Source organism: Choloepus didactylus, chromosome 1 (genome assembly GCF_015220235.1).
Source record: "Choloepus didactylus isolate mChoDid1 chromosome 1, mChoDid1.pri, whole genome shotgun sequence".
NCBI lineage: Eukaryota > Metazoa > Chordata > Mammalia > Pilosa > Megalonychidae > Choloepus > Choloepus didactylus.
The window spans coordinates 190,699,602-190,712,824 of record NC_051307.1 but is presented as its reverse complement, the minus strand read 5'-3'; the positions used below and the strand labels follow the sequence as shown (position 1 = coordinate 190,712,824).

Genomic DNA, 13,223 nt, shown 5'->3' with positions numbered 1-13,223 from the left:
CTGTCTCACATACCTTTTCATTTTCCTAGATAACAGTAATAATAATGACATTTGCTGAACCAATGTAACCAAAATATACTATACAAAAGATTGAAATAAAATCAGTAATATTCGTGGATTGCTAACAAATTACTACTTAACATACACTTTCAAATAGAAAAAATAAAGTGACGCTATTCCATGCAATTTCCCAAGAAACTGAGTTAAATCCCATTTACCTTTTTAGCTCTTTCAGAAATGGTTGGTGCTCTCTGCAATATTTTTTCCTGAAGAAATTCTTTATTCTGGAGAAGAAAAATAAGTATTGTCTTCTTACTAGAAGTTCTTATCAAACAAACAAACAAAGTCATAGAATTGTTTACCACAATAAAATGTGAAAGCAATTGTATTAAAAATAAAGCATGAAAAGGGAGGGAGGGGAAAAAAAAAGAAGTATGAGAAAGACTTCCATTCTTTTACTCTGAAGCTCTTTTAGTATACTACTACTCCAACACATGGTTTTATAAATTAACTCAGCGCTTAAATGTACTATATGAACCATTATCTATGAAAAGTTTACTTTATCAGGATCATGGTTCCACATTTCCAACTACAGTAACATCCCACTTATTTGATAGCTTTGGGAAATGAAATGTTTATTAGTGATATCTGAAATGAGAGTTTAGTATTTTTCACAGATTATAATGGCAAAATTTAATATTCACTGTTGCTGTTATAGATTTAATCTGATAATGAATTTGTGAAAAAAACGCATTTGCTAAATTTCAAAATTAATTTTAGAAAAGGATTTACCTCAATTACCAAAAATTGTATTACAGATAATGCCCTCAGAATTTATTTGATCTATCATTCCTCCAAATACAATCATCTTAAGAAATGCAACTTCTGAACACTGAACATAATTTGGGTAATTGAGGAGCATCATATGAACACATATAATCAAAAGCTAGAATTTCTTACCTTTGCTTTCTGGAAAAATTTGTGCCTTAACAGCTCTGCTGCTGTTGGTCTAAAACCAGAAAAGAAAGGTTTCACAGTTAATTCAAGATAATGTGAACTTCCATCTAAAAAATGAAAAGAATCACTTAGTGAGCAGCAATATAAAAACTCAGTGTACTCCACTCTCCTTAACCTGCTAAAAGCAAAAAAGTAAGAAAAACTTGGTAAAAGACATTGCACACAATAAAAAGCTCAAAGAGAAATGTCCTGATAATTATTTTAGATTCTGTGGAAAATTCATTTGTTAAGTTTCTTTTGAAAGCATGATTTCTTAGTGGCTTCTAATATATTTACTATTTAAAATTATTATTTCCCAAGAAGTAGTTTAGACAAATTTAGCAAGTCATAAAAATGTATTTAAATTCACACAAATTGAAGTGGACCAAACAGAACTCTGTGCTCCTTGCTACATGGCTGCTTTGCTAGTCTTCAATTCTAGTAACTACAGATTCTTAAAAATAGACTTCATAATTTCCCTCAAACAACTGAAAATTCTAAAAGTAAAGTTTATTCCCCAAATTTAACATAAATTTAGATTTAACTCAACTGTACACAGTATTTAAATTTTCTATTTCACTAACTTTTAAGTGTATGATTCAGAAGAATGAAGAACACAAACTTGAGAGACTAGACCTTACTTCACCACATAGCTACAATGTAATCATGAGCAGATCACAACTTCTCTAAGAGTCAGTACTACCTGGCCAAGTGCCTAAGAACAGTGGTTCTTAGACACTGCTGCACATTACAATCCTTGGAGTTTTAAAAAAATCACAAGGCCAAGCTACCCCCAATATCAATTAAAGCAGAATCTTTAGAGGCAGACCTAGTCACCAAGATTTCAGAACTCCCTGGGAGATTCCAATATGCAGCCAAGCTTGCAAACTGGTGTCCCAGAGGATTACAATAAAATTTAAAAGAGAATAATGTGAAAGTGCTATGCAAACTGAAAAGTTCTATCTAAATGTACTGGAATATAAGGATTAAAATTAATTAGGTCCTCCCTAAATTAGAATATAAATTTTACTCAGTCGCAATCATAATCACAATAATTTTTTTAACTTAAAAAATCAACTCAGAGTTTAGCTGGAAAAAAGTACAATAATTCTAAGCCAAAAATTTGGAGGAAAAAAAAGGCTGTGAGGAGTAGGAGCTGAGAATCTTCTCTTATCATACATCAAAAAGGATAGTAAGTAAAACTGATACTGACATATATGTGGACAATTCCAAGGGAACAGTATCCCCAAACAGACATAAACATCTACAATATAAGAACTTAAGAGTGCACTACACATCAGTAAGTTCTTTAAAGAAACGGTTAACTACATGAGCCCCTTACATCACATTTGATATTAGTAAATACCAAAAGATTTTAATGTTAAAAAAAAAACTAAAAGAGCATTAAAACAACATACATGTTAGTGACAACCAGGAACCTTTAAGGAAAAGACTAATACATCAGACTATATACAAATTTAAAACTTGAATAAGATTTTATTTTAAAGAAACTAAATTAAAATAGTCAAACCAGTCATAGCAATACAAATTGGTATGACTATCAAAGACAGCAAATTTGGCAATATACATCAGTCATAAATATTAGTAAATTTTATGGACAGAAAAGAAAATGAAGGCAAAAACAGAATGTGAAAAATAAACTTAGTACTTTATTCTTTATTTTAAATTACATATTTGAAGCTTACAATAAAGTACGGAAACTAATGGCACCCATCAAACTGCCACCCAGATTTAATAGACATTAACATTTTGCCAGGTTTGGGTCAGGGGAGTCTTTGATTTTCTGTGTTTATAAAAAAAATTAGATATAGTGGAAACCTGCCACCTCCATTCTCCTCCCCACCCCCCGATGTAATTACCATCCTTAAGTCAGTGTGTATTTTTCCATGGAAGATATATTCATGAAAAATATATATGATGGTTTTCTATTTTTTGATTGCATGCAAATAATGTAACATCATTTAAATTCTTTTGCAACTTGCTTTTTTCAGTCAATATTAAGTTTTGAATTTCATTCATGTTTGCACTTTATTCACGTGGCTCTAGTTTATTCACTTAAACTGCTGCATAACATTGCTTATACAAACATAATTTTTTCTACTTTACAAATTTTTTAAATTTGGATGCCCTTATGCATACCTACTATAGCTTCTCTAGGGTAGAAACCTAGAAATGGAATTCCTGGATCCTGAGACATACATGTCTTTGAATATGATCAGTGACAAACTGCTCTCCGATCTGGCTGTATCAGTTTACAGTCCCACCACTATGGTTTGAGTTTTTGTTTCTCAATACCCTAGCCAAAACTTAATGTCACTAGAGATTTGCTGATTTTCGTTAACTTGGTAGGTCTAAAATATTTCTTTATTTTAATTTGTATTACCTATATTCCTAGTGAAAAGGTATATTTCATCTTTCAGATTTCTTCTTCTATGACTTGCTTTATCATATTCTTTACCCATTCACTGAATGAATTGCTTTATTTTTGATTTATTGGATTTTCAAAAACATTCTAGGTATTAATCCATTGTTGGTTGCACGCATTACACATTCATCCAGCCTGTGGTTTGCATTTTTACTTGTTTATGGTGTATTCTGTGAAACAGTTTTTCTTTTGATGTTGTTAAATTTACCAGACTGACGTTTTTTAAGTCATGTAAGAAATGGTTTCCTCCCAGGATGTCATAAAGATACTATGCTACAATTTCTTCTAAACCCTTTTTAACAGTTAGGATTTTCAACTACAGAGATGGTATATACCCTTGGGGATATTCAGAAATATATGGAAGTGTTTTGGATAGTGACAATGATCAAGGATTACTTCTATGCATAATTGTGAATAAATTATATCATCAATGTGTTTTATCAAATGTTCTTTTTTTTGCATCCATTGAGGTAATTATATTTTATTCAATCTTTTAATGTAGTGAAGGACATTATTATTATTTTCTAATCTTAAACCATCCTTTCCATTCCTATCCTAATTAGGGCATAATTTGTGCCGATTTTGGTTTGCTAATACTGAGATTTTGCAACTAATTTCATAAGTGAGATTGGCCTAAAATTGTCCTTTCTCATACTGACCCTAGCTGGTTTGGGAATCCGGATAGCATAAAATGATCTGGGAAAATTTCTTTTTCTTATTCTCTAGTATAACTGGTTTAAGATCAAGACTACCTGTCATTTAATGGTTTGGTAGAATTCCTCTGTAAAACTGTGAGGGTGTGACTTGACTTTTTTTGTTTGTTCGTTTGTTGTTTTTTGTTTTTTAATGGGATGTGTATATTTTTAACTACTGGTTTAATTTCTTTAATGGCTATAGTTGTTGTTATGTTTTCTTTTCTTCGGTCACTTTTAGTAATCTGTCTTTATTCCAGAAAAACTGACCATTAAGTTTCACATTCATTGGCAAAGTTCTTTGATTATTGCTTATGATTTTTTTAAAAACTCTATAGTTACATCCTCTTTTTAATCCTATTAAAGTTTATCTGTGCTTTCTTGCTCTCCTTTTTTTGCTTACTCTTACCGGCACTTTTATCTATTTTTATTAATATTAAAAAAAAATCAGCTTGTGGTTTTATCCTTTCCACCAGTCTTCATTTTATGTTATATTTACTTATACTATTATTGCATTTTTCTGCTTTCTTTCAGTATATTGTTGTTACTTTTCTAACTCCATGAGTTGAATGCTCAGTTCAGTAACTGTCAATTTTTTCTTTGTTTAATGTAAGTATTTAAGGCTACAGTTTCCTCTAAGTACTTGCTTCTTGTAGTGTGGTCAATTTTGCAAATGTTCCATTTGTGCTTAAAAAGAATGTGATTTTCTATTGATTTTCACATGCCAATTAGATCAAATTTGTTAATTATCTTCAAATTGGTTAAATCTTATTCCTCTGTTTGATAAAATTATTTCTGAGAGAGTTAGAAAAGTCTCCTGTGACTGTAGATCTGTCAATTTCCCCCTTGTAATTTATATATCTTAAGGCTATGTCATTAGATACATACAATTTCAGAATTATTATATCTTTCCAATGTTTATTCCTTTTATCACTGCAAAACGAAACCTCTTTATCCTTAATAATGACTTGGTCTTAAAGATTATTGTCTGATGTTAACATTGGTATTCCAACTTCCATTTGATTAGAGTAAGTCAGCTTTCCCCCTTCCTTTTCATTTTAATCTTTCTTTGTAATATTTTAGGTGTGTCTCTTATAAATATCATGGATTTTTAAAAAATTTGAATCTCAGAATCCCTATTTGACAAGTTAAACTCACATTTGTTTAAATTAGTAGTATAAACATGTATGTTTCCATTAACTTAAAATCTTGTGATTTATAAGACCTCTTAATTCCTTTTTGTGCCTTCTGATGTGGAATTTCTGTATTCTACTTCTATTTTTTTAAATGGCTATTCCTAAAATTCTAACATGCATTCTCAACCTAAAGCCTAAAATTTTAAAACATGACCTTAAAATTCACATTCCTTGTTCCTAGGATTACAGTTTTACTTTCTTTTTATATCCCCCAAATCAGACCATATCATTTTATTTTCTCATTCAGTCAAGGTTTACATATATGTCAAAAATCTGTTTGCTCAACAGCACTTCCTACTATTCGTTCCTTTCTTCTGGGTTCATTTCCTACTTTTTGAAGACCAAATTATGAGTTAAGTGATAGAATGTGACTGGAAAACTCAATCTTTATCTGAAAAATATCTTAATTTCATGCTCACTCTTGAATAATAGTTTGACTAGATGGAAAATTCTGAGTTACATTATTTTCTCAGTATTATCTACTATATTCTGGCCTCAATTGTTATTGGGGAAGTGGTTGTCTGTCTACCTGCTCTTCTTCAGTTGGTACTCTGTTCCCTCAGGTTGCATTCAAGAGCTTCTCTGTGCCTTTGTTTCCAGTAGTTTCATGGCAATGTGCATAAGTCAGGGGGTGGATACTGGGAATTTGGGGGAGGGATGGTTCCTTAAACTGACGATATGAATTTTCACTAATTCTGGAAAATTCACAGCCATTATGTCTTTGAATATTGCTTTTCCCACATTCTAGTCTCCTTCTGGAAATTTAATAGATATACGTGGATGTACATGCATACACATACACAGACATGCACACACTAAACCTTCTCATTCTATCCTCCAAACACTAATCAATCTTTCATTTTTCCATCATTGATCTTTCTGTGCTGCATTCTGAGCAATTTCCTCAGTAGTGTAGTATGATTAAGAGCTGGCACTCTGGTGTCAAATTGGATAGGTTGGAATTCTGATCCCTGTGCCACTTTGGGCAAGGTTACCTAAGCTCTCTGTGATTCAGTTTCTTCATTTGTAAAACAAAGATAGTACCTGTGCCCTTCTCACAGGATTACTGTGAGAATTAAAAGAGATGATATGTGTTAAATGTCTACAACAGTGCCTGGTACCTGATGCGCAATCAATAATTATCTATCTTTCTTTTGTTTCATTGGGTTATTGTTTTGCTAACTTAGAATTGTTATTTTAAAAGTTTAATTTTGGTTTAAAAACTGGATTTTTTAATAGCTTCCAGGTTTTTTCTTTTTTAAAACTTTTTATTTTGAAATAATTTTAGACTTACAGAAAAGTTGCAAAGATAGTAGAGTTTCCAATATACCCTTTAGCAGCTTCCGCTAATGTTAACATTTTACATGACCATTGTATAATTATTAAGAAATTAACTAAAAAAAATCAACACTGGTACAATATTATTAACTAAACTACAGATTTTATTCAGATTTCCTCATTAATGTCCATTTCCTGTTCCAAAATCTAATCCAGGACACCGTGTTGCATTTACATCTCATATGTTCTTTGTCTCCTTCAATCTGTGATAGTTCCTCAGTCCTTTCTTGTCTACTATGACCCTGACACTTTTACTGGTCAGGTATCTTGTAGAGTATCTCAGAAATTGATGTTTTCTCACACTAGATTGAAGACATGGATTTGGAGAAAGAATACCTCAGAGGTGATATGCCCTTCTAAACATATTTTGTTAAGGGTACATAATATCAATGGTTTATGACTGGTGCTGTTAATCTTCATCACTTGGTGAAGGTACTGACTATCAGCTTTCTCCACTGTAAAGTTACTATTTTCCCCTTTCCATTCTTGATTCATCATATACAAGCCAAGAAGTCCAGGTCACACTCAAGGGAATCTACTACATTTTAAGTTTCAATTAATGCCCTGCAGCCAGCAGACCCTGTATAAAGCCTGAATGTGCACCTCACTGGATGTGTCTTTGGACAAATTGTTCAACCTCTTGGAGTCTTAATTTCCTTATCTATAAGATTGGAGAATAATATCTACATACAGGTTTATTATATGGATAAAATGATAAAACCTTACTATATGCAGACCTATTTTAGTTAGTTGTAGTGTTGTCAGCCAGGATCAATATAAGAACATTGGAAGTTGTCTTTGAAACTCTTTTTTAATGATGATGTAAAGAAAGTGTTTTTGTCCATTGGAGAAATTCTTATTTGGACTTCATATGAAGAATAAATTTCACTTCTTTTGCTATGTTTTAATCCTATAGGATTTGGTGAATTGAATAACTGACTGGTTTTCCTCTTTTGAACTAGCTACTAGAAAGCCTAGAGATAAATGGGGGTCCATCAGTGTCAGGTATGTACATTATTAAGGTATGCCCTTTTGGTCTCATATATGGCTCCAATTACACACTCATCATTGTTGTTTTTAAAATTTTCTCTCAATTTTCATTTATGTTACTGTGTATTAAGTATTTCTCTAAGCTGCCTTTTAGCCTTTCTGGAATGAAACAGGATAAAATAAAAAGTAAATTACTTACTAAATAAATGAACAAATACATTTTAAATAGTTTGCACAGTGCCTGACCCATGAAAAGTACACAATAAAAGGTATTTTATACCTTAAATAAAACATCAATTACTAAATTTTTAATTTCTAGAGGTTCTACTTGATTCTTTTATCAGTCATATTCTTTTCTTATGGTTTTTATTCACTCTTGTATAATTTTATACAAATTTTAATTTAAAATAAATTTAAGTACATTTATTTTAAATATACTTATTGTATAGTCATTCAGAGATCATTGCATTATCCTAAACTCTTGGAGCACTAATCCTGCTATAAATATTATGTCTCTGACTTGTTCACAGTGGGTTGTTTTACTGTAATTCGTACTTTTGGATTGTGATTTTATCTTTAGTGAAGCGTTGTATGTGGTGATGCCACATGACCTAGGTTTTAGAATTTTCATCCAGTGCAGATTTTTGATTGTTTATGCAAAAAAATAAAACTGCTTGGCAATAATTTTAATTTTCTAAACCTGTGAGTTTAACACAGGTAGTGTAATGTAAAATTCAGATTCTAAAACTGCAGAATGTCCTGGTTAGAGGGCTTTATTATTCAGGAGGGATTTTTGTTGTCTGTCTCTGCCGGCAGACAGATTCTGTTTCTGGTCTACCCTTTTACTGAGGATACAGACCTCTGAAAGTCCTAGCTTTAAGCAGGGATTTCAGTTCAAAATTCCCATGAGCCCAAGATCTTGTTTCTTGTTTCCAGTTTCCACATGGTAATTATAAAGCCAAGTCAGTACATTACTGGAAAGAACAGAGTCTAACTGAGGGCAGCCACAGGATCAGTTTATATTTCTTCTCTAATTTATGGCTTCCTCATTATTTCTAGTATCTGAGGCTCTCCCTTTCTTACAAGTACATCTTTGGATTTTTTTTTTTTAAGTTCAATACATTTTATCTGGCATTTCTAGGTGATCGCAAAAAAGAAACTTTTCCATTATTTTAATTAACAAACTTGGCAGGAGTATTTCCTATCCTTTTAAACATTTATTCAGAAACACACAAAAAAATCTATAACACAGGTTTGAACTTTGCTGCTTCTGTTTTCCTTTCCGTTTCTAATATTTCCAACAGTAAATTTTGAAGCTCTAGTAAATATACTAAAGACATGAAAAACATCAATTACAATCTTTTTCTTTCATTGACTATTAGAGAAAGCAGAATTAAAGAACTCTTAGTATTAAGAAGCTGTCTGGAACATATATGTAAAGCAGAAAAATAAGAAGAGTGGGAATAGAGCCCTTCATTAAGAATCAGAGTTTTGGATTCAAGGCCCAGCACTATGACAAGGTAGCTAGGTGACTTTAGTATACTCAAAGGTAAAATAAAAGGTTTTACTCAGTGATCGCCAACATTCTATGATTCTTTTTCCTTCATAAATTTACACGTTAGATGCTCTTAGTGTTTATTTGCTTACTTGTCCAATCTGCCTAGTGTTGACACGGAAGCTCTCTGAGTTTTTGGTTTGAATATTTTTCAAATAAGGAAACTAGTATGGTTATTTGCCCTATGTGTTATTTTTGCTATTAAAATTGTTAAGAACATCAAGATATTTGTTACTCAAGCCTTTTAAATGCAAATTGAAAACAAGCCTCTTCCACTACCCTGGTATTGTAGTCACAGGAAGTTTACAATATATGGTTTTATAATCTTAAGAGATGAACCAGGAAATAGTTGAACTGTTTAGGGTACACTACACACTGAAAAGGGAGAAATTAATTTATTCATTTTCAATCTAGTATAATGATCTCTGCATACTCTGTCTAATGTTTATGCTTAGTTCTTCTGAATATGCACAAATAATTCCCTGTGCATGTAGGTACATGTGCCAGTTTGAAACTGTTACGTACCCCAGGAAAAACTAAGTTCTTTCATACAATCTTGTGAGGGCAGACTTATTAATAGTAGGGCCTTTTGATTAGATTGTTTCCATGGCAATGTGACCCACCCAACAGTGAGTGAGACTATATTTTTCCATGGAGGTGTGGCCCCGCCCATTCAAGGTGGGTCTTGATTAGTTTACTGGAGTCTTTAAGAGAGCTGACAGCCCACACAGACCCAGATGCTTGGAGACACTGGGAGATGCTGACAGAAAGACCATTTGGGGATGCTAAACTAAGAGATGAAGCCCAGGATTTGTCCCGGAGAAGTTAAAAGAGGACTCCAGATGCTTAGAGAGAAATGCTCCAGGAGAACCAAGCAGAAAGCTGAGACAGAAGCCCAGAAACATTTTGGAGAAAGCCATTTTTGAAACCAGAACCTGGGAACAAAGGACCAGCAGATGCCAGCCACATGCCTTCCCAGCTGAAAGAGGTTTTCTGGCTGCCACTGGCCTTCCTTCAGTGAAGGTTTCCTCTTGTTGATGCCTTAGTTTGGACACTTTTATGGCCTTAGAACTGTACATTTGTAACTTAATAAATCCCCATCATAAAAGCCAATCCACTTCTGGTGTTTTGCATAATGGCAGCCTTAGCAAATTGGAACAATATATAATTCTTAGGCTTCCCATAATGGTTTAGATCTTATATGCAGAAAAAAATAAACTTTATCTCATATTTTACCTTTTTTCTGGATCTTTTTGAAGGCACAAAGAAATCATTTTTCTAAACGATTTCCCATATTTTTTCAGCATTTCTTTATCTTGAACACCCGTTTCCAAAGAAGGAGGATCATTCTGCAATGTCAGCATTAAAACCTGTAAAAATTTTCAACATAATGTAAACTTCTAAAAACTCAGTAAAGTTTAATTATATATTGTGGCCAAAATATTTCCAATACAGGCAAACCCCAACATCCAAGCATATTTTATTTTCTAGAAGTTCACATCTAGATCAGTTGTTTGGAACCAGAATTACTTATGTGTTTCCCACATAAATAATATCCTATGGATGGCTGACTTCCTAGACTTGCCCACAAAGGCCCACTGCATCACCACTGCTATGTCCTTTAATTAGAATCCTTTGCTTCTTCATGTCACCATTCCCCATTCTTACACTGCCAAACTACCTTTAAAAAAACAATTAAAACCACAGCAAAATTAAAAGTGTGACCTCACTGACTTTACCTCTTCGGGCTCTGTTTCTCCTTGACTCCTTACAATCTGGCCCTCTCTTCCTAGAGTACCTCAGAAACTTCTCTCACAGAAATCACCCATGACATCCTAATTAAAAAAGCTATAATATTTTTAGATCCTCATTCTTCTTACCTTCCCCTTTGCAGTATTTGACAACATTGATAATGCTATCTATCCTTCTTTGACTTTCATGACAACACACAAGCTGGATTCTCTTCTTTCACTATGCCTCTGCCACTTCCAGCTTTTTCTCTTCTCCCTACTCATGCTTCTTGTAAACTTAAACATTACCTACAAGGTCTGCCTTTGGATCTTTTCTTTTTCAGCACGGGGTCTCTCCAAAATCTCATTTAATTGCACTATTTTAATCATCATTTCTACTGGAATGAGCCCCAAATCTATGCATTCAATTTTATGAATTTCCAACTGTCTACCAGATATCAATACATAAATACACTGTTGGCAAATCAACGGGATAAGTATAGCATCAAATTCATGGTTATTATCATACCCCAAATTTGTGGATTCTTCTGACTTCTCTATTTCATTTTCCCAAACAGCCCTGGCTGTTGGGTGGCAAGTTTATTAGTTTCCCATTTATTTAAAAAGTTATCCAACAATAAGTTACTAAGTATCCACTATGTGGTCAGCACTGTGCTAAAGAATGGAAATAACTCAGAGAGGAAACAGGTCTCTCAATCCTGAAAGACACAATTTGCAGGGGAGGAAAAAATCAAAAGTAGATCAAGATGAAGCACATGTGTTAAACATGCCAACAAGATGAAGCTAGGCAAGAATTTTCAAGGAAGAAAATTGCTGGTTTAAATAAAGATTAAGCAGGTCACCAGAGTCACCTCAGTATGGTGTTTCAGTTTCCCTTTAGGGTATGGCATCTGACAATCCCAAGAAAAGTGGGAAAAAATACTGAACTATTCAGGAAAAGAGGAGCCATGGTAGAAGTGCAAGAAGTGGGCAGTAAAGCCATTTATACAAAGAGAACTAAGTCTAAACAACTGAGAAAACCATGGTCTCAGAAAAGAAAGTAAATGCTATACACTCTGACAAAGTAAAGACTACAGAAGCTACCAAAACTGACAGGTGCAAGATTTGTAAAACTGTTAATGAGACCACCTTATCCTGCTTAGAAAGGAATGAATACATGGTGACATAAAATTGAAGCATGCAATTTTTCAGAAAACCATAATGAATCCAACCTCAAATTTCTTCTAAACTTAGAAGCATCTTTAAGAAATCTATTTCTTTTGTGTTGAAGAAACATTTACATTAGTTTTAAAAATATAAATAGAATGCTTTCATTTAAAATAACTGCATACATGATTCCATTCCTGTGAATTTATTACAATTTATCCATTTACCTATTCATCCATCTGGTACATATGCATAGAGATTCATGGAATGAAGGTCATATTATGTGGTGTGATTTTGGGTGATTTGTGTTTTTTAATACTGTTTGACTTTTTAATAAAAAATTATGCCATTTTTGTCAATAACAGGTCAACACTAAAAAATAAAGGAGATTATAACCAGATTTGCTTATCAAATTCAATTTATATCTGCTGAAATGGAATTATAAGGTTGGTACTGTTTTACATTTTGAGCAAATCAGTTAAGATGTGTAAGTCTGGCTACAATGGATCAAAAAAAACTTCACCCCCTTATCCCCCCAAACTACCTTGCTTTTTTTTTTTTTAAATAAACGTTTTAGTTAGAGAAGTTGTAGGTTTACAGAAAAATCATGCAGAAAATACAGTTCCCATATACACTTCCTATTATTAACACTTTGCATTAGTGTGATAACTTTGTTACTAATGATGAAAGATGATTATTATAATTGTACTATTAACAATGGTCCATAGTTTTCATTAGGGTCACTGTTTGTGCTGTTAAGTTCTGTGGTTTTTGCTTTTTTTCCTTAAATTTTTATTCTAGTAATACTTACACAACCTAAAATTTCAGTCTTTAACTACATTCAAATATACAATTCAGTGGTATCAATCATATTCGCAATGTGAATCATTACCCTCCATTACCAAAACCTTTCCATCACCCCAAACAGAAATTCTGTACCAATTAAGCACTAACTCTCCATTCTCTAACCCCACCCAAGCCCTTGGCAACCTGTATTCTAGTTTCTGACTCTGTGAATTTGCTTATTCTAATTATTTCATATCACAGAGATCATAAAATATTTGTCCTTTGTGTCTGGCATATTTCACACAATATGACGTCTTCAAGTTTTAA

General features: G+C 32.8%; 1 protein-coding gene across 4 annotated transcripts in view; it reads right to left on the bottom strand.

The window, feature by feature from the left end:
* The window catches only part of OXSR1 (oxidative stress responsive kinase 1), a 136,916-nt gene that overhangs the window by 25,812 nt on the left and 97,881 nt on the right, over positions 1-13,223 (bottom strand). For all 4 annotated transcript variants that reach the window (XM_037847373.1, XM_037847375.1, XM_037847379.1 and 1 more), the window contains 3 exons: positions 10,450-10,583; positions 961-1,009; positions 219-284 (listed from right to left, as the gene is read on the bottom strand). In XM_037847373.1, the coding sequence (XP_037703301.1) occupies positions 219-284; positions 961-1,009; positions 10,450-10,583 (249 nt within the window). The remainder of the gene's footprint in view (positions 1-218; positions 285-960; positions 1,010-10,449; positions 10,584-13,223) is intronic.